Here is a 21,177-nt window from a genome sequence, read left to right as displayed (position 1 = left end):
CCCCGACACTACCGTGTGTTGGAACCCCCCCCCTGGAGAGGAAGCAAGGTGAGGAGACGCTCTGCAAGACGAGGTCTCTCCACATCTCTCCCCCGTGGACCGGAGAGAGCCGGCCCACAAAGAGTCCACCTGCTTTCATCTGTGGTCCAAGGATCGCCGGCGCATTGAACGGCACTACAGTGGGTTCTCCTGGGATACCCTTGGCCGGACGAGGCAGCTGGATTCTACCCCCCCCCCCCCCTCCTACTCCTGTCGGCTTACAAGCGACCGGATTAACCCCCTCTAGTGTATCCAGCCTATAATCATTAAAGTATCATTGCTGTTATTCCTTAACTATTCCAGGTCGTATATTTACCACCTGCGCCTTCAGAGATTGGACATTATCTATTGATATACCGACGAATACTCCTTGCCATAAAAGTGCATACTATTTCAATTCATAAATGTAATTAAGTGATTAAGTGCTTATTCTACACACCATCGCTGTGTAGGAAAATAAAGACCTGTTTCTAATTCGTACATTTGTGTTGGATCCGTTTCATCTACGTGAGAGTGTTCATGATAATATATTTATGCCGTGTACTGGGTGGCCGAATATTAAGTACAAAGGTAGTGGTAGTAAGTATCATATCTAGTAATACAGTCAGGGAATTGTACCCCTCAGTTACAATTGGTCCTTCGAGCCGGAGGGTAATTAGTGTAATATTAATATAGTGTTATTAATATTGAAATGGCCTATGATGAACACTCCACGAAACGATCCTCCTAACCAACGCCCGCAGCGCGAACGACGGCTCCCTCAGTACTTAGAGGCTTACGCTGTCAGTCAACAACCTAGTCTTCTACTAACAGTAAACGCGGTAAAACTAGAAAGTAAAAGTATGTCTAACCCCAACGCCCAGACTACCCCGACCATAGAGGCCCCTACAGGCTCTAATGTAACTGACCAAGTTCACGGTGGGGACCAGTGGGAACCAGACATGACTTCACATCCCGCCAGTACTGAAGAAGTAGTCCCCGATGAGTCCCGGGAGGAATACAACGCTACCGAGAGAGAACTCGGCACGGAAGAAGACGGGGAGAGCACCGTGGAGATAGAGCTCCAAGGCTCCGCAAGGAGTACCCCGAGGGAAGGCTCCCCTATACAACCGCCTTCTCCAGAGGCAGAGAGGACCCTACAGCAGGCCTTCCTCATCAGCCTGAACGCCGCTGCTGAACGCGACCGACTGCAGATCCAGCAGCGAAGCGAACACGAGCAGATACGTCTAGAAATAAGACGCATTCAGATGGAAGAGAATGTGGCCCGAGAACGAGCCGGTGCTCAACGGGACGCAGCGCGCGACAGACAGCAGTCGCAACTAATAGAACAGCTGATCAGACGGACAACACCCTCTCCCTCCGCCAGAGGCTCCAGGAACTCGTCTAGACACACCTCCAGGGCGGCATCCCCTAGCCGAGTAAACAACCCTGAACTTGACCAACAGACGAGGTCTATACCCCCCACAGACCACCTCCCCCCACCGGTCCAAGCGAGACCTAGCAACCGGGAAGGAGCAGCATATCCTGTGGAGAGGCTAAACCAGAGACTACAAGCACTGGATGACCTAACTGAAGACGAAGAGGAAGAGGAGGAGAACCGCGCCCGAAGACAGCACAGTACTCTACCGGACCAGGAGGTCCGGTACAGCCCAGGCTATACTCCCGCGGAGCTGCGCTACAGACCCCCGACTCTATACACGGGTGAGCAAGACGCACGACCCGCACCGAGGAACAGCACCTGGACAAGCGGGCCATGGTACACTGCCGGTACCAGCCCATACCAAGGAGCGGGAGGAGACTCGCCTAGGAGGCCTCTCCCCCAACGCTCGCCGATGTATCCACAGTCAGCGTCATACATTGGCACGCCTATGGTACCCGACTTCACCCAAGAGAACCGGGCCCAGTATACAGAACTCCGCATGTGTCTGGAGACCATGTTGGTGGATGTATTGGATGAACGCCACAAATACGCCATCCTACTGCAGCACTTAAAGGTGCCCCGCGCACATAATATAGCGCTCGCCTACGCGACTTCCACCACCCCATACACAGCAGCGCTGGTAGCATTGGACCAGAGGTATGGGCGCATATGGGATTACGTGATCCAGGAGATCCGACACATCGACCGCTTACCCCCAGCAATAGACAATCGAGCACTGGACGACCTGTCCATCAGAGTGCAGTCCCTGGTAGGGATGTTGGGAGCGCAAAGAGAGAAGGGGAAGTATGAACTTTACGCCAACTCAAATGTGGAAAGGATCCTGGAGAAGCTGCCGCCCGCTCGTCAGGAGCGCTTTAGGCGGCAGAGGGACCACAGAGACCCGAATGGCCCCGAACCGAACCTCCTCGATCTAGCAGACTTCCTGGCGAGAGAAGTCAGCAGCCTACGGCTAGATACATTCGGACGGAGCACCCCTGGCTCCAGAGAAGGAACCAGACGACTAAATGATGGAAGAAGATCGGTGACTGTGATGCACCAATCGGAGTCAGTACCGAGCAGCAGGAGCCACAGTACCCCCTCCAGAACGGAGAAGTGGAAGATAGTGTGCCCCTACTGTGAGAAAGAACACTGGCTAGCGCAATGTGACTCCTTCCCCAAGCTGAACGCGGAGGAAGCAGGTCAATGGATAAAGTCCAACAAGCGCTGTTTTCGCTGTGCGCGCTCACACATGGCAGCCGAATGCCGCTTAAAGAAAAGGTGCACCAAGTGCGATGGAGCCCATCTGGACATACTTCACGACAGTAACAGACGGCGCCCTTCACCTGCACCATCCAGCCGCAAAGCGAGCGTCATGTACATCGATCCCGCCAGCAGCAGTGGAGCCCGAGTACTCCTAAAAGTAGTGCGTGTGACACTAAGCTACCAGAATAAAGTCCTGGACACTTACGCCGTCCTCGATGACGGGTCAGAGAAGACCCTGCTGCTCGCCTCCGCTGCGGCCCAGCTAGGGCTGCGGGGAAGCGAAACCCAAATGACAATTCGGACAATAAGACGAGATTTGAAGACGATAAAGGGCGAGAATGTCTCATTCTCTATCGCAGCAAGCGGCCAGCCTGAGCGACGGTACCAGATTGCAGACGCTTTCACCAGCCAAGAAATAGGACTGTCGCGGTACACATACCCCGTCGCCAAGCTGATGGAGAAATATGCACATCTGCGCAAGTTACCGATCCCGCTCATAGACAATGCTATGCCGACCCTGTTGATAGGCTCCGACCATGCAGACCTCATTGTCCCGATAGACCGGGTTCATACCGGACCCCGAGGCTGTCCTGCAGCAGTCGAGACCCGTTTGGGATGGACTCTCCAAGGCCCGCTCGCCAAATCTCTCAACCGAAGTACAGCCACTAGATGTCTCCACTCCCGAGTCACAGAGGGAGAAACCGCACTCCTGCAACACGTAGAGCGGCTATGGAGCTTGGAACAAATGCCCTTTAAGAATGGAAAGAAAGACATTCGCTCTAAAGATGACATTTACGCCATTCACCTCCTCGAGACAGGGACCAAGAGAGTCCCGGTCAACGGCGTGTTGAGATACGCCACGCCACTCCTGCGGCGAGAAGGAATGCCTACTTTCCACGCCAAGACAGACGCCATAGAACGGTACCTGCTGAACACGGAGCGGCGCTTAGCCAAGAACCCCGCCCAAGAGAGTGTATACCGCGCTGAGATTGAGAAGCTCATCACAGCGGGACACGTCACAAAGATGGACATTAAAGAGGCTGACCAGACCACTGAATCGTGGTACGTGCCCCACCACAAGGTCCATCACAACGGTAAAGACCGCATAGTATTTAACTGCAGCTACCAGATCGGATCCCAAAATCTGAATAAAGAGTTACTGCCCGGTCCCACACTCGGCCCCTCCCTACTCGGCGTTCTACTCCGCTTCCGCCAGGAAAAGGTGGCCATCAGCGGGGACATTAAAGGAATGTTCCTGCAGGTGAGATTAGTAGAGGCGGACAAGCCCCTGTTACGGTTCCTATGGAGAGAGAAGCCAGGAGATGAGCACCCAGCCATCTACCAATGGGAAGTCCTCCCCTTCGGAACGACGTGCAGCCCCTGCTGTGCGACATTTGCACTACAGAAACATGTAGCAGAGGACCCAGCAGCGGACGAAGAGGTCCGACACAGCGTAAAGAACAGCTTCTACGTAGACAACTGTCTACAAAGCCTTTCAACCCAGGAAGAAGCCGAGGCTCTCCTGATTAAACTCCGCGCCTCATTGATCAAAGGCGGCTTTGATCTCAGGCAGTGGGCCAGCAGCGATCCGCAAGTACTGCGCAGCCTCTCCTCCGAGGACAAGGCAGCCAGCAGCGAGACCTGGATGGCTACAATCCCGGGAGAAGCCCAGGAGATGACCCTGGGATTGGTGTGGCGATTCAAAACAGATTCGCTTCACTACAGACACAAGCCCCTGACTACGGAGCAGGGAAGGCCGGCGGCGGCGCCGACCACCAGACGGAGTGTGTACACAACACTCGCCCGACAATATGACCCGCTAGGATGTATTCTACCGTACACCACCAGGGCAAAAATGATTGTACGAGCATTGTGGGACAAGGACCAGGGCTGGGACGACCCCATTCCCGCACACCTTGCATCCACCTGGAGAGAGTGGGAGATGGAGCTCCACTCACTCCCAGGCGTTAATATGCGCCGAAGCTACTTCCCACCCACGGTGAGGCCAGAGACATGTAAAATGGACTTACACGTCTTCAGTGACGCCTCAGAGGTCGCATACGGATCAGTAGCCTACTTGCGGGCCCAAGACCAAGGGGGAGAGATCTACACAGCATTTGTCCTCGCCCGCTCGAGAATAGCCCCACGCAAGCAACAATCTATCCCACGTCTAGAGCTCTGCGCAGCCCTAGCCGGAGCGCACCTAGCCACGCTCATCCAACGTGAGCTCACCATACCGGTGTCTAGAACAATCCTGTGGTCAGATTCCACGACGGTACTCGCCTGGATCAAATCGGACTCATGCAAGTACAAAGTCTTCGTGGGAGTCAGAGTCACCGAGATTCAAGACTTAACCGAAGAGTTAACCGGAGAAACAGAGTGGCGCTACGTTGATACAAAACAGAACCCAGCTGACGTCATCACCCGGGGGATGCCCCTGGATGACCTCACCCGTCGCAATGTCTACAGTGACGGCCCCGCATTCCTAAGACTCCCGGAAGGACAGTGGCCCATGCCTATCCCGAGGGCAGCAAGTCCAGAGGAGGTGGAAATTAAGAAGTCTGTGTTCTGTGGATTGAGCACCGTAGCCTCCACCGACCCTAACATAAACGATTGCACGTCCATAGAGAGTGCGCAACAAAGAACATTCCTGCGGTACCACCCGGAGTGCAAGTCCCCCGCTGATATGTCAGCGGCTAACTACGAGGAAGCAGAATTGCTTCTACTGCAGCGAGCCCAGAGAGACTCGTTCCCCGATGAATTGGCCTGTCTACAGGGAGGAAAGCCCGTCCCATCCGACAGCAGATTAATTCATCTGGCCCCCGAGAGCGACGCTCATACCCTCATCAGAGTGGGTGGTCGCCTACGCAGAGCCCCCAACACACTCCTGATGGGGCGGCTAGATCCCACATTACCCCAGTAGGGCGGGCCATACTTTTTTTTTTTTGGAAAATCAATCGAGTGGGGTGTCTAAAATATGTGTTTTTTTGTGGGGAATTCAAATATGGGATTATTTTTCTAATCGGATAACTCCTACCTACATTGTTTTGGATTTCAAAATGGCCGATTTGACAATTTTTCACCCCTTGGCCATACATGGATGCCAACATGAATCTGAAGGAAATCCTAACATGCAAGGTGTCTAAATGATGTGTCTCTTAATGGGGAATTCAAATATGAGTTCATTTTTGGGATAGGATAACTCTAACCTACATCATTTTGGATTTAAAAATGGCCGATTTTACCATTTTTCACCCCTGGGCCATACATGGATGCCAACATGTATCTGAAGGAAATCCTAACATGCAAGGTGTCTAAATGATGTGTTTCTTAATGGGGAATTCAAATATGAGGTCATTTTTGGGATAGGATAACTCTAACCTACATCATTTTGGATTTCAAAATGGCCGATTTTACCATTTTTCACCCCTTGGCCATACATGGATGCCAACATGTATCTGAAGGAAATCCTAACATGCAAGGTGTTTAAATGATTTGTTTCTTAATGGGGAATTAAAATATGAGGTCATTTTTGGGATAGGATAAATATAACCTGCATAATTTTGGATTTCAAAATGGCCGATTTTACCATTTGAACCCATTGGTATTGTATTACAAAATTGCAAAGATAAAAAATATATGGGAAATCATTTATAATGACAAAGCCATCAAATTTATTAACAAGTGAACTGTATATAACTGGATACAACTCCAAAGATCAATAATAATAATACTAACAATAATCAATTGTATTTGTAATGCACACAAACACCTAAGTGCTAAATCTCGATCTCCTGACTTCTTGAACTTTGCCAGGTTCCAATATCTTGATTGGACTCATTCTTGGATGGCAAGATCTCCTACTGTACTGCTTTAGCCACCAACCTACAAACACAAACTTAAAGTCAACGTCAGCCATAAATAGGTGAGCTCTTTCCAGAACTACTCAGCAGAAACCTCTGTAACCATTTTAACAAACGTCTCAATGTATTGAGAAAATCCATGGGGCTCCATCAATCCTCTATCTTCTTAAAACATTGGAAAGGCAGGGGATGGAAAAGAAGGCAGAGAAAAGGAGAAGGGGCAAAGAAGAAAGCTTTGCAGCAGCAGACAAGGTTGCCAGGAAGGATGTTGAGAGCTTCCTTACAGTCCCTGAAGTTGAGCTCATTCCTGAAACTGACCCTGCAGCTTCAGCAAAGCTACGGAAAGATTATGATGAGATTCCAAACATCGCCCTTGCTAGTGTAAGGTATGGCATAGGTCTAAGGCCAACTGCAGCTATAGCAACTGCAGCTCTGATTGATGCAGGACTCATCTTAGAAGATGACACAAGTAAAGTGATTGATAAGAACAAGGTTAAGAGAGCACAAGAAAAGTTGATGCAAGAGCTGGGGGAAGAGTTTGAGGAGAAGTGCAGGGAGGAGGGGGGGATCTCCTGTATCCTCTTTGATGGGCGGATTGACATGACCAATGTGATGATGGAAGCTGAGGGCAGTGACCAATCTTTTCCTGCAAAGATCAAGGAAGAACACTATAGTGTTGCTAGTGAGCCTGGCAGCAACTATCTGTTCCACTTTACACCAGAGAAAGCAATTAAAGAGGAGTCCCATGCAGAGAAGATTGCTAAGGTCCTGTTTGCCTGGCTGAAAGAGAGAGGTTCTGATAAGACCTTGTGGGCCATTGGAGGAGACTCGACCAATGTCAACACTGGAGTGAAGGCAGGTGTAATGCGGAAGCTGGAGCTGCACCTGGGGAGAAAGCTGGTCTGGTTGGTGTGCAACCTGCACACTGGTGAACTTCCACTGCGCCGTCTCATTGTTGAAGTTGATGGGGCTACTCTGTCAGACAACAAATTGTCTGGGCCAATAGGACAGCTCCTTGATTCTGTTACAGACTTGGAGATCAATCCTAACTTCACCAGGATCTTTCTTGGCCCTCCGCTGATCAAGCTGCCTGAGAAGATCATTCAAGATCTCTCAACTGATCAACACTATGGCTATAAGCTGGTCTGTGCAATCAGGGATGGAGTGCTTTCTGCAAGGCTGGCTCTGCTGGAGATTGGACCGGTAAACCACAGCCACTGGCTCACCACAGCAAACAGACTCCTCAGGCTCTGGGTGTCAAAGCATCAACTTAAAAGAAAGAACCTGAATAATCTACAATGCATTGTGGAATTCATCATTGGAGTGTATTATCCATGTTGGTTCAACATGAAGGTCAAGCACTCCTGGATCGAAGGGCCTAGGCACATCCTGTTTCAGCTGGACTGCCTCAAGTCTCAGAGGAAGGAGGTGCTGGATGTTGTGATGCCAACTGTGAGAAGATCTGCTTGGTATGCCCACAGTGAAGCCATCCTCCAAACACTGCTGTGCTCTGAGGATCAAAAAGAGAGAATTGAGGGGGTGGAGAGAATCCTGGTCATCAGGGGAGAGGGGGATCCAGACACTCAGCTGGGAGACTCCTGTGTCAGGATCAGAAGAACACCTCACATCAATAGTGACGCTTCCAGCATTGGTGGCTTAATCAGCTGGTCAGAAGATTTGTCAGAGCCACCTCTCACCTGCTCCCTAAGCACCTCCGAGGTGAAGAACTTAATCAACACCCCCATGGAGGTTCTCGACTGGCCTTGCCACACACAAAGCATCGAGAGGGTTGTTAAAATGGTGACTGAGGCCTCTGCTAAGTACTTTTCACAAGAAAAAAGGGATGGAGGGATCAGGGCTCAGGAGACCAGCAGGAGGCTGATGTCCAAGAATGAATCCAAGCAGGACTTGTGCAACCTGATCAAATTTAAGAAGATAGAGGATTGATGGAGCCCCATGGATTTTCTCAATCAGAGGTTTCTGCTGAGTAGTTCTGGAAAGAGCTCACCTATTTATGGCTGACGTTGACTTTAAGTTTGTGTTTGTAGGTTGGTGGCTAAAGCAGTACAGTAGGAGATCTTGCCATCCAAGAATGAGTCCAATCAAGATATTGGAACCTGGCAAAGTTCAGGAAGTCAGGAGATCGAGATTTAGCACTTAGGTGTTTGTGTGCATTACAAATACAATTGATTATTGTTAGTATTATTATTATTGATCTTTGGAGTTGTATCCAGTTATATACAGTTCACTTGTTAATAAATTTGATGGTTTTGTCATTATAAATGATTTCCCATATATTTTTTATCTTTGCAATTTTGTAATACAATACCAATGGGTTCAAATGGTAAAATCAGCCATTTTGAAATCCAAAATTATGCAGGTTATATTTATCCTATCCCAAAAATTACCTCATATTTGAATTCCCCATTAAGAAACACATCATTTAGACACATTGCATGTTAGGATTTCCTTCAGATTCATGTTGGCATCCATGTATGGCCAAGGGGTGAAAAATGGTAAAATCGGCCATTTTGAAATCCAAAATGATGTAGGTTAGAGTTATCCTATCCCAAAAATGAACTCATATTTGAATTCCCCATTAAGAAACACATAATTTAGACACCTTGCATGTTAGGATTTCCTTCAGATTCATGTTGGCATCCATGTATGGCCAAGGGGTGAAAAATGGTCAAATCGGCCATTTTGAAATCCAAAACAATGTAGGTAGGCGTTATCCGATTAGAAAAATAATCCCATATTTGAATTCCCCACAAAAAAACACATATTTTAGACACCCCACTCGATTGATTTTCCAAAAAAAAAAAAGTATGGCCCGCCCTATTACCCCAGACAATGTACCGGCCTGAAGAAGCGAACGGCCGACGAATGTGGAGGTACAGCCAAGTATTAGCCGACAAGTTTTGGAACAGTTTCCTACTGCACTACCTACCGTCTCTACAGACCCGCCAGAAGTGGGTAAAGGAGAGAGACAATTTGACAGAAGGAACAGTCGTCATGATTATTGATCAATCACTGCCCAGAGCTATGTGGCCGGCCGGCCGCGTAAGCAAAGTGATCACCGGTGCCGACGGCAAGGTCCGAGCAGCTGAAGTGCTCGTCCAGGGTCGCACTTACACCCGTCCCGTGGCAAGGCTCATAGAACTGCCTCGACTCCCAGACACAATCGATGATGACCATGACCCTACAACCCTATGACTTTGTGAAGTTGACTGACCCCTACAGCAAACCCTTATGTGTAAATAGACAACACGATTAATCTGTCTCCGTTTAACTGATTAGGTCCGGGACCTATTCAGGGGGTGGCTGTTGTGAAGGGCCAGATTAAACCGAATATATATATTTATTTATATATATATATTTAATTGTATTTGTATATTCTCTAATATTCCCTGATATCCCTTGTATATTCCTTGTACAATATGCATTGAATATCCATTCTAGCCTACTGAACATCCCATAATAGTCTCCATTCTACTATTGGTCGAGACCTTGGTGCCAGGCTGCCATACCCCTCAGACCCAGTTCAAACGTACCGCTCGACATGTACGAACAAGTCCTAGTTCCGCGTAGGAATTTGGCTACCGCACCACTAATGGGACTATTTGTTCATAGTGCGTATATATACTGCGCTACTAAAGTAGGACTTTCTTTTCAGTCCAGTTTCTTACCCTCCAATAGAGTCACAGACGTAAAGCCTCCCCGCGATGCCATGTGTGGGAGTAAGGCCAAGTTCGCCTACCATCGGTATTGAGACATCGTGTATATTAATATTTGAATAGTCATATTTGGCACTATATCGTCGAGTTGGACGTAGTCTATTAAAGCTAATAATAGTCTGTTAATATAGTGCTTCGTGCGGTGAGAATACTACCGTAGTCAGTACCCCATCGTTTCGGGCAGAGAACTGGCTGCTTACCCAGGGTGGTTGACCCTATGTGAAGCTGCACCCGAGGAGCCCCAGAGCCGACGAGCGAGTGGACCTGTATACCGGATTATTCTACCGACGACAGCCCGCCTTCCCAGGCACGGATTATGCTTTGGATACTTTGATTATTCTATGGATAAAGACCCCCGACACTACCGTGTGTTGGAACCCCCCCCCTGGAGAGGAAGCAAGGTGAGGAGACGCTCTGCAAGACGAGGTCTCTCCACATCTCTCCCCCGTGGACCGGAGAGAGCCGGCCCACAAAGAGTCCACCTGCTTTCATCTGTGGTCCAAGGATCGCCGGCGCATTGAACGGCACTACAGTGGGTTCTCCTGGGATACCCTTGGCCGGACGAGGCAGCTGGATTCTACCCCCCCCCCCCCCCCTCCTACTCCTGTCGGCTTACAAGCGACCGGATTAACCCCCTCTAGTGTATCCAGCCTATAATCATTAAAGTATCATTGCTGTTATTCCTTAACTATTCCAGGTCGTATATTTACCACCTGCGCCTTCAGAGATTGGACATTATCTATTGATATACCGACGAATACTCCTTGCCATAAAAGTGCATACTATTTCAATTCATAAATGTAATTAAGTGATTAAGTGCTTATTCTACACACCATCGCTGTGTAGGAAAATAAAGACCTGTTTCTAATTCGTACATTTGTGTTGGATCCGTTTCATCTACGTGAGAGTGTTCATGATAATATATTTATGCCGTGTACTGGGTGGCCGAATATTAAGTACAAAGGTAGTGGTAGTAAGTATCATATCTAGTAATACAGTCAGGGAATTGTACCCCTCAGTTACAATAACTATAATATAGAATATACAATAGCTCCGGAAAGATCGGGGGACATTGAACAATCAGAAACTGAAACAAATATTTACAACAGTATTGCATAACAGTAATAATATACATGAACTTTTTAGCCTGTTTTATTATTTTTCTATATAATCTTTTTCACAGCCTGTAGATGATTACGAGCCAAAGAACCACTTTTAGTGCTATTTAGCACCCTTTTTGTTAACTCTTTCAGGGCCAACAGCGCCCTCTGCTGATGCCCTTCTGGGCCAACGCTGTATCCAATGGAGGAAAGGACTTATTTGCGAGTGCATAAAACATATAAAATATAATGGCAATGGATCTAAATAACACAGTGGTCGTCAATGAGTTACTTCCAGTCAACATGCACGAAACAGATCATTTTTTCATACATACATTTCCATTTTATACCGTGATGAATATCAATATATTTCTAGAGCGTTCTGTCTCATCTCAATAAACCCCAGCAACTCAAGCTTAAATGTATTTCCTTAGAAATCGTGCCATTTGTCGCTTGATTTATAAATAGTTTTCAAATAAACGCTAGATTATCGCTATTATATGTGTACTTATGCACTTTGGTCGGCGCGACCTCACACACACACACACTCCGATGGCGGTGATAGGAACCTCTGATTACCCCAAGACTCGTAACATAAAGGCCTTACCTCATATTTGATGTCATGCAAAAAGATGAATCCAATTCCTGATCGCCATTCCAAATATTGATCGCGTTTTATTGATCCAACGTTATATCCAAAAACACATAGATCCACGCTGCTATTTGAAATCTACAGTACTTCATCTATGCTCAGTTGTGCTTGAGTTGTACAGTGGAATGGATTGGAATTGACCCTGGTGTGCATAACCCCATGGACCTGGTATTCCAGTCAGGTCAAAGGGCGCACTGGATCAATTTGATCCAGAACAATTAACATTTGTAACATTTCTGGAGAAATCCTCCTGTCACCATTGACCATATTCACACCCATGGTGGGAACAGGGTGGAAAGGAACCCAACCTGAGACTTAGACATAAGAGAAAGATGGCCATGTGTGAAAAGACTCACTTCTTCAACCATTATCTGAAATGATAAAAAAAAAAAAAAAAAAAAAATCTAACCCCGACTAACCTTAATGTCATGCACTTGTCCTAATAAACTAACCTACACTGTAACACGCAACACTTTGATGAACATTGTTACTCAGCTGATAGAGTTATACCCTTCTTGCTGTCTTGTCGCACAGAACTTGTAAGTCGCTTTGGATAAAAGCGTCAGCTAAATGACTAAATGTAAATGTAAATGTAAATATGGTCAATTGATAAACATTCCATGAGGCCTCATGCCTATTGACCTTTGGGCTACATTGGTCTGGAATGGAATCAATAGGTTGTTGAAGTAAATACTGAGATTGATCATGGTGACTTTTGCTCTGGGCGGAAACCTAATGAGTCAAAGCCAAGCCGTCTATTAGTCATGTTGATCAGAGATGCAGGGTTATATATATGCAGGGTTTCCCCCCCCAAAAACGGAATAATTTCAGGTAATTAACATTACATATCTCTTGTCGTGGAATTAACACAACATTATGCATACTTTTGACAATAAATAAAATCTGAATCTGTTCGTACTTGCTTGCCTGGGTAAATAAAGGTTAAATAAATGTACAAAAAAAAAACGATTTGATAATATCGGACATCCCTAATTTACACCATGGCCTGGGTAAAAAGCCTACTTGATAGAGGATGAAGAAAGATGATCAAGTAGGTCCCTTTATCTGTCACTGGGAAAAACCATACAGAGTGTCTTCTCAATGAGTCATGTAGTAAATACGATCCATTTTACCCTAAAATCCCCTTCTACCTGCTCACCTCTTCAGTGAATTGTTTCTTAACTAATAGCTCCTAGGAGATCATAGGGACAAATTGCCAATGGGCTCAGTATTGAAGAAACAATACACATTTAAATGTCTTTTTAGTTCCTACAGTAGGAGAGGCCAGAGATGGTGATTGTGAAACTACACTATCCCAGTGCTCCAAACATGACACATTTCTACCTCATCAAGTTACCAAACAGCGTGAACCGCGCAGGTGATTGATTGATTGAAAATTGTATTAACAGATTGCAGAATGGGTACAATACAGTACGGCTCAATACACACAATTGTTAAGGGGATGCAGATGAGAGAGACTTTCGTCTTGTTTACACCAGGGTCCCCCATTTTCAATTCATAATGAATTGTAAGTAAGGGTGCAATTAGCACCGTGCAATCCGTTCTTTGTGGATCCCGCCCTCAGTGTTTTTGCCATCTTTTTGTATCCTTTTCCTTGTTTGTGCAAGGCACTTATCTCTTCTCTGGACTTTTTGGACAATTCCTTTGACTTAGCCATATTTCTAACATGCATTTAAACGTCACTCTCAACAAACCCCTAGCCAGTCCAAGTATATGTGTTCTATCTCAAGCACACCTTAACTAATGAAGCCCTTGAATAGTTGCACCAGGTGTGCTTGAGAGGGGGTTGAATAATCTCGAGAGAGGGGGTTGAATAATTTTGAGACTGCAGTAGTGATTAAAGGTACCATTTTGTGTTGAATTTGGATTAAAAAAAACATGGTAATTAAAATTTTATTTAAACTGTTCTTGTCTATTTGTTTATTGCAAACAGCTGAAAATGTTAGATGTTTGCCAATAAGCCCAATATGCAATGGGGGTTGAATAATTTTTATTGCAACTGTATGTTAATAAAGTAGATAAGATAATCCTTTATTGATCCCCTTGGGGAAATTCTGGGTTAATTAATCATGTTGATACATTGATTATTTTTCCTAATCTTAATGTATATCTTTTCTCTCTTCCCCAGGTGCAGAGGAGTTGAACACTGTGGTGTCTGAGGCCTTTCTCTCTTTCTTTGTCAAGACAGTGGGTCACTTCTCTGCCCATGTGAAGCGCAGCGGCGCCGGTCAGCCTGGGGTCTTCCAGAAGAAGAACTTCTGCAAAGCATCCGAGTCCAAGTCCTACCGGCACTTTGTCAAGAACTTCATCAAGACCCAGATGTTTGACCTCTTCATCCAGGAAGTGGAGAGAGAGCCGGCCACACAGGAAGGTCAGCACATATCTTTTTTTTGTCTGATGTGTGGGTTGGAGCTGAGGGGATATAGGAGAGGGGTTGTTACAAAATTGTAATTTTGGCTCTGTACACCACCACAATGGATTTGAAATGAAACGAGATGTGCTTTAGTGCAGACCTTCAGCTTTAATTTGAGGGTATATAGATCCAAATGAGGTGAACGGTGTAGGAATTACAACAATTTCTATATATGCCTCCTTTTTAAGGGACCAAAAGTAATTAGACAATTGGCTGCTCAGCTGTTCCATGGCCAGGTGTGTGTTATTCCCTCATCATTTAATTTACTAGGAGCAGATACAAGGTCTAGAGTTTATTTCAAGTGCGGTATTTTCATTTGGAATCTGTTGCTGTCAACTCTCAATGAGGTACATATTTCCCAGGTGAAAAAAAAACAGTTGGCCAGATCAAGAACACTCTCCAGGAGGTAGGCATATCTGTGTCAAAGTCAACAATCAAGAGAGGACTTCACCAGAGTGAATACAGAGGGTTCACCACAAGATGTAAACCATTGGTGAGCCTCAAAAACAGGAAGACCAGATTAGAGTTAGCCAAAGAACATCTAAAAGGCATGTACAGTTCTAGAACAACATCCTATGGACAGGTGAGACAAAGATCAACTTGTACCAGAATGATGGGAAGAGAAGAGAGTGGAGAAAGAATTAATTTAATTTAGAATTTGAATAGTCTTTATTGCCATTATACTGTGTACAACAAGATTAAGAACTCAAACTTCAAAAAGGCAAGGAACTGCTCATGATCCAAAGCATACCACATCAGTGAAGCATGGTGGTGGTATTGTTATGGTGTGGGCATGTATGGCTGCCAATGGAACTGGTTCCCTTTTTATTTATTGATGATGTGACTGCTGACAAAAGTAGCAGGATGAAATGTTTCTGGCAATATTATGCTCATATTCAGCCACATTTTTCAGAACTCATTGGACGGCACTTCACAGTGCAGATGGACAATGATCCGAAGCATACTGTGAAAGCAACCACAAGAGTTTTTTAAGGCAAAGAAGTGGAATGTTATGCAATGGCCAAGTCAACCACCTGACCTGAATCCAATTGAGCATGCATTTCACTTGCTGAAGTTAAAACTGAAGGGAAAATGTCACAAGAACAAGCAGGAACTGAAGACCGTTGCAGTAGAGGCCCGATAAAGCATCACCAGGGACGAAACCTGTCTGGGTTCCAAACTTCAGGCTGGAAAGGATTTGCAGCCAAGTATTAAAAGTGATTAGATTTATGATTGTTAGTTTGTCCAATGACTTTTGGGCCCTTTTAAAAAGGGGGTGCACATGTAGAAACTGTAATTCCTACATTGTTCACCTGATTTGGATGTAAATACCCTCAAATTAAAGCTGAAAGTCTGCACTTAAAGCATAGTTCAAGTCCATTGTGGTGTGAACAGCTGAAATTGTGAAAATTGTCAATGTCCATTATTTATGGACCTGGCTGTATAGTAACTTATAGTGAGAACCGAAAGGTGTGGCCAGCAATAGTAACTCCTCCCCTATCCCCACTCAACTACAGCCCACAGATCAGGCTTTCATAAAACTACACTACCCAGCATCTGTCAAAGCTGTTGAAAATATTCTTTCCGAAAGATTCTGATATTATTTTCGTGATTATATCTCACGGGTCGAACAAACCTGAACATTGCCATAAAATGCAACGTTGTTTGTTTCTTTACCTTTCTGTAAACGTCTAGGAAAAAAAACATGTCTCAATCTGATGAAAAATGGCAGAGCATTGGACATTATAAAAAAGTAACTGTACTTACAGTAGATTTCATTCACAGTCTTTGCTGCCCTGTAACGGGCGCCTGGTGGTACAAAATCCAGATTGGGAGATTTGGCCCGATCCATAGATGTTTAGATATCCATAGATAATTTATAGGCCTGATATTCTATATTCATATTTTAAATTGTGTGTCCGCACTGTCCGGATGGCACAATTCAGTACTGTATCTACTAGGGCTGACCCCCATTAGTCGAATAGTCGACTAATCGATCGAAAGGAGCCGTAGTCGACTGCCAACCTCTTAGTCAAATGCAAAAGCAAAGAGGCCTAGAAGCGTGGCTAACGCTAATGGCATGCATACCAGAGGCTAACTGCCTAAAAAAACAGGCACAGAGGCACTGAAAGAGGATTTCACCCATCTAATGAACACACTAGACTAGACAAATATCAAGATGTATCCATCAGTGGACCAATTGCATGCTTTCGCAGAGAACAAGAAGCCTTCCTTCAACTCCTTCAGACATTAAGCACCCCCACAGCCCAAATGGAATGATAAAAGAAAAAAATTAGTTATTTTTTTTACAGTCTACTAATAGTCGACTATCGGCTCATTTCGACGACTACAAGTCGACTATACAAATCCTTAGTCGGGGACAGCCCTAGAATCTACAAAACCCCCTGTAAATCATCTGCCCTTTATTAATTTGCTTAGATTTACACTTGATCTCAAGAAGGTGCTGAATTTTTCATGTCTGGTCAATGTTAGCATGGTGTTATTCACCGTCAAAGATGGAAACATGTCTTTTTTTTAATAATTTATATTCTTCTTTGGTTCATTACAATTTACTCAAGCATAGTAACAGATAGTCAGAACAATATTTCTGACACTGGGAATACATTCCCTGAGATACATAGATATCCCTAGATACCAAGAACATGCTAATGGTCCTTGTAGAAGTGGAGCAATCTTCCATTTACTTAGGTATGCACTTTTAGGTGAATTTTCTGAAAATATGGCTCAGGCTTAAGAGGTTAAAGGCCCGAATTAAAGGTGTTTAACATACCGGTACTTAACCCATTCTCCGCCAATCACGTGTTAAGCGGGTTTCTCCGCCATGCGTTGTCTGCCAATCACGCCGTAAGACGTGTTTGAGATTAATATTTCATATTTTCGTCATAGTATTCATATTTCACCCACGGAGTCTTGGCTGATGCTGTCTGAGCCATCACAACTCTGCAACACTTCAATACTGCCACCTGGTGGCCGATCGGCGCGTTGCCAAACCGGAAGTGCCCATTGCAGCTCGGTCCGTCCCCTATTTTCGTCCGGCCACTCTGTGATCGTCCCGGGGCTCAATACAGACACCGTCGATATGGATCTTTGCCATAACTCAATAATCAACATGATTTGGACGTGTATTAGTAATATACAAACCGGAAATGGATCGCATCGAACAACATCCCATAATTGGGATCTGTTTGCTCCACTCTCATTGCCCAACGCTACGAGGAGACTGGGGTGAGTTTCAGCGTTTTTCTTTATCATTTTCGATACAAACTGCTCTGATCAAATCACCCGCCATACTACATAAATCATTTAACGTCGGTCATTGAATTATAAACGACCCCCCCCCCCCCCCCTCCGTTCACCCGCAGATGATCAGTCATGACGTTTAGGACCATGTACAGTTGACATTTTTAATATAGCATGGATCGGTATCAAACTGCATTTGATAATCTAATATATGCATTTATGCCTATATCTCACGTTCTATGAAATACTGCAGAAAACGATAAAAACATATTTATACTCTAGACGGTATTTTAGTATGAATGTGTGAATGAAAAAGTTAAACATTCCTACATCCTGAACGATAGATAATTGATGTTGAATGGGCCATAATAATGTCAATTTAGCAATACAATTTAAAAAGTTATAGCCCTGCAAAGAAGGTGAACATCTCCATAGACAAATAGCGCTGGCAGAGGATGGTTTAGGATAGATATAAGCCAGGCAGAGAATGGGTTAATTATGTCTACCACCGCAGAGACAGTGGGATCGAATCCGGCTGCCGCGGTACCTCCGGCTTGGTCGGTCGTCCATACTGACACAGTTGGCAGTGGCAGCGGGTGGAAAGCCGGTGGGGTGGGTGCTGGTCGTTGTAAACAGCGACTCCTACAGGTCGGTCAGGGCGCCTGCACAGCGAGGGAGGGAACTGGGGGAGGTAGTGTGAGCCTCCCACGCGTTACACTTCCCCAGTGAGAGTCCGCGCTGTCGGGTGAAAAGAGGCTGCTGGCTGTCTCCACATGTATCGGAGGAAGCATGTGATAGACTTCAGGGCTCCCTAGACCGGCAAGTGGGGGGGAAATGCGCGCAACGACCAGGAAGGGGAGGGGGGAATTGGCATAATGACTAAATTGGGATGGGAGAAAAATACAGAAAAATAGGAGGAGGGCGGCTGGGTGGCGCAGCGGACATTGCACTCGTCACCAACGCAAGAGACACCGGGTTCGAATCCGGCTGTCGGCGTTGCCTCCGGCTTGGGCCGGCCGTCATACTAACTCAATTGGCAGAGATAGTGGGTGGAAGTCGATGGGTGGTAATCTGGACGTTGTGGACAGCGACTCCTACAGGTCGGTTGGGGGACGCCTGCACAGCAGAGACAGGAAATGGCGGGGGTAGTGAGAGCCTCCCACACGTTACACCTCGCCAATGAGTCTGCGCTGGCAGGTGAAAAGATGCGACAGGCTGCCTCCTCGTGTATCGGAGGGGACACGTGATGCAAGGCTTCTATCCTCCCTACAACCGGCCAGTGGGGGGCATATGCGAGCAACGTTCAAGACAGGGAAGGGGAGAATTGGCACAGCGAAAAATTGGGATAGGAGAAAAATAGAAAGGAGAAAAAGTGGATACAAAATAAAATAAAAAAAATAGGAGAAAAAGTAGATAAAAAAATTAAAACACTTAATTATCCTGTTATAATCACAACGAAAACCACCCATATCTCTCTCAGTACCAAGGATTGTATGCATCACACCCTGACTGTTTTTAAGTGTCTTAATGGGTGAATGAAAGCAAGGTGCTCTAAATCAGCACACATCGTACAAAGCTGTCTTACTGGAGCAGTTCCGAAGATACAATGGTAAAATATAATATACCAGTAACATTAGTGCCGGTACCTCACTGATTATGGGCACAACAGTGATGCAGCCAAGTAGTGTTAAGTTTCTGATCTCCAATTTATCCCTTATACCTGCTTAAGCTTAATGCATCATGAGAAACTGTGGTGGAAATTGGACTCCTACTAGGTCCCTCTTACACATATCTCCCATAACATCTGAAGAACTACATTCCTTAAAGTACAAAGTACTTGAGTGAGTGATTTAAGTGAAATCAGTTCTTCAACAAAGCAATATTACAAATCTTTCGTTGCATTGTGTTTCAGGTTTCTTCCACAGGAAAGTGTCAGAGTACCAAGAGAAGAAGAAGAAAGAGAAAGCAAAGAGTGGCTGGCTGAGAGGACGTGTGGTGTGAACAGGACTCTTCATGTTGTTCCATCACAGACATAACGCGTGTTTGTCATTACACTGACGTCACCACCGCGTTTCTGCTACATTAGCAGGAATGCCTATCTGCTGTTTTTACTTATAAAAACGAATGGAGATCCGAGACAAATCATGTGCAGGGTTCCTGCAAGCTTAAAAAAGTTACATTTAAGGCTGTCTTATAGCAATATAATTGAATACCCATTTCATTGCCCATATGGGCAAAAAGGTATGAAGGAAATTACTACGAAAGAAATAATTGTATACTGGGGGACGGGACTGATTTAGGCCTAAAATTCTTCTTCTTTTTTTAAGACCCCGCGAGAACCCTGCATGTGTGATTAGTGAAGTATATTAGGTTTATTGTGATTTCCCTTTGCTTTGGTTAGTTTATTTATTTAGATGTGTATATTATATAAAATAAAGAAATTAAAACATTATCCGTAAAACCTCGGGTATTTCATTAATATTTTATGAGTAACTAAAATCTAGTGATGTGCCAAAGATTGATATATTATTATTATGTCAGTTTTTAGCTACCAAAATGTGAAGGATGTTGAGCACTTTTTATTTTAATAAAATGTGAATACAATCTTGTGAATGATATTTCGGTCTTTTTTGCTTAACTGAAATTCAACATGATACATAATGTACATCATACAATCGCACCCTTTAGTAAAATCTTTATTCATGTCAAAAGCGGTGTCGCACAACAGTGTTACATTACAGTTACATCATGATGTAAAGCATTTGGTAGTAGGATTAAAAATGAAATAACATATTTTGGATGTGCTTTCTTTGTAATGAAATTCACATGGTTAATTGAAATACTGCAATGTGCACTTTTTAACTGCAGTCACTGCCAGTTGGTTGGTCCACACAAATGTCTCCACTCTAGTGGCCCTAGGGGGCTGAAATTGGTCAATGTCAATTGGTTAAAAGTGGGAGTGACAATGTGAGTGGCCTGTAGCAAAAAGGTTGCAGCTATTGCAAATTTGTGCTTGTTATGTACATTTTTTTTTTTACAAACTAAAATACAATAACAATTGTTAATGGCATTGTAAAAACACAATTCGGTGTGGATCCATACCTACTGTAAACATGGTGTACCTCCCAACCCTGATGGCAATCTCAGTGTGTTCATACACTGACCAATGTTTAATGGTATAGACTCATTGTATATGGCTGGTAAGTACTGATTTATTTAACCTAAATGTTTAGTTCAAAAGCATGATGGGTGTACAGTGCACAATTTACAGGTAGAATTGCATTGAAAACGTGATAAGTTGATAAAAAGTACCCAATGTTGCACCCTATTTATATACTTAAATCGTTATACCTATTTATAATAAAAATATGCTCTCTCAAACATCAGTTACAGAATACAATTGACCAT

General features: G+C 45.0%; 1 protein-coding gene across 1 annotated transcript in view; it reads left to right on the top strand.

The window, feature by feature from the left end:
* LOC311229669 (DENN domain-containing protein 2D-like) overlaps positions 1-20,373 on the top strand; it is a gene marked incomplete at its 5' end in the record, with an annotated part of 70,216 nt that extends 49,843 nt beyond the window's left edge. The window contains 2 exons of the mRNA XM_084315744.1: positions 14,224-14,466; positions 19,682-20,373. Coding sequence (XP_084171870.1) covers positions 14,224-14,466; positions 19,682-19,770 — 332 coding nt within the window. The 3' untranslated portion in view covers positions 19,771-20,373. The remainder of the gene's footprint in view (positions 1-14,223; positions 14,467-19,681) is intronic.
* Positions 20,374-21,177: the final 804 nt, after the last annotated feature.

Source organism: Notolepis coatsorum (genome assembly GCF_963971535.1).
Source record: "Notolepis coatsorum genome assembly, chromosome: 6".
Classification (NCBI taxonomy): Eukaryota; Metazoa; Chordata; class Actinopteri; order Aulopiformes; family Paralepididae; genus Notolepis; species Notolepis coatsorum.
The sequence above is the reverse complement of the archived record's forward strand: the minus strand, read 5'-3'. Positions and strand labels throughout refer to the sequence as shown.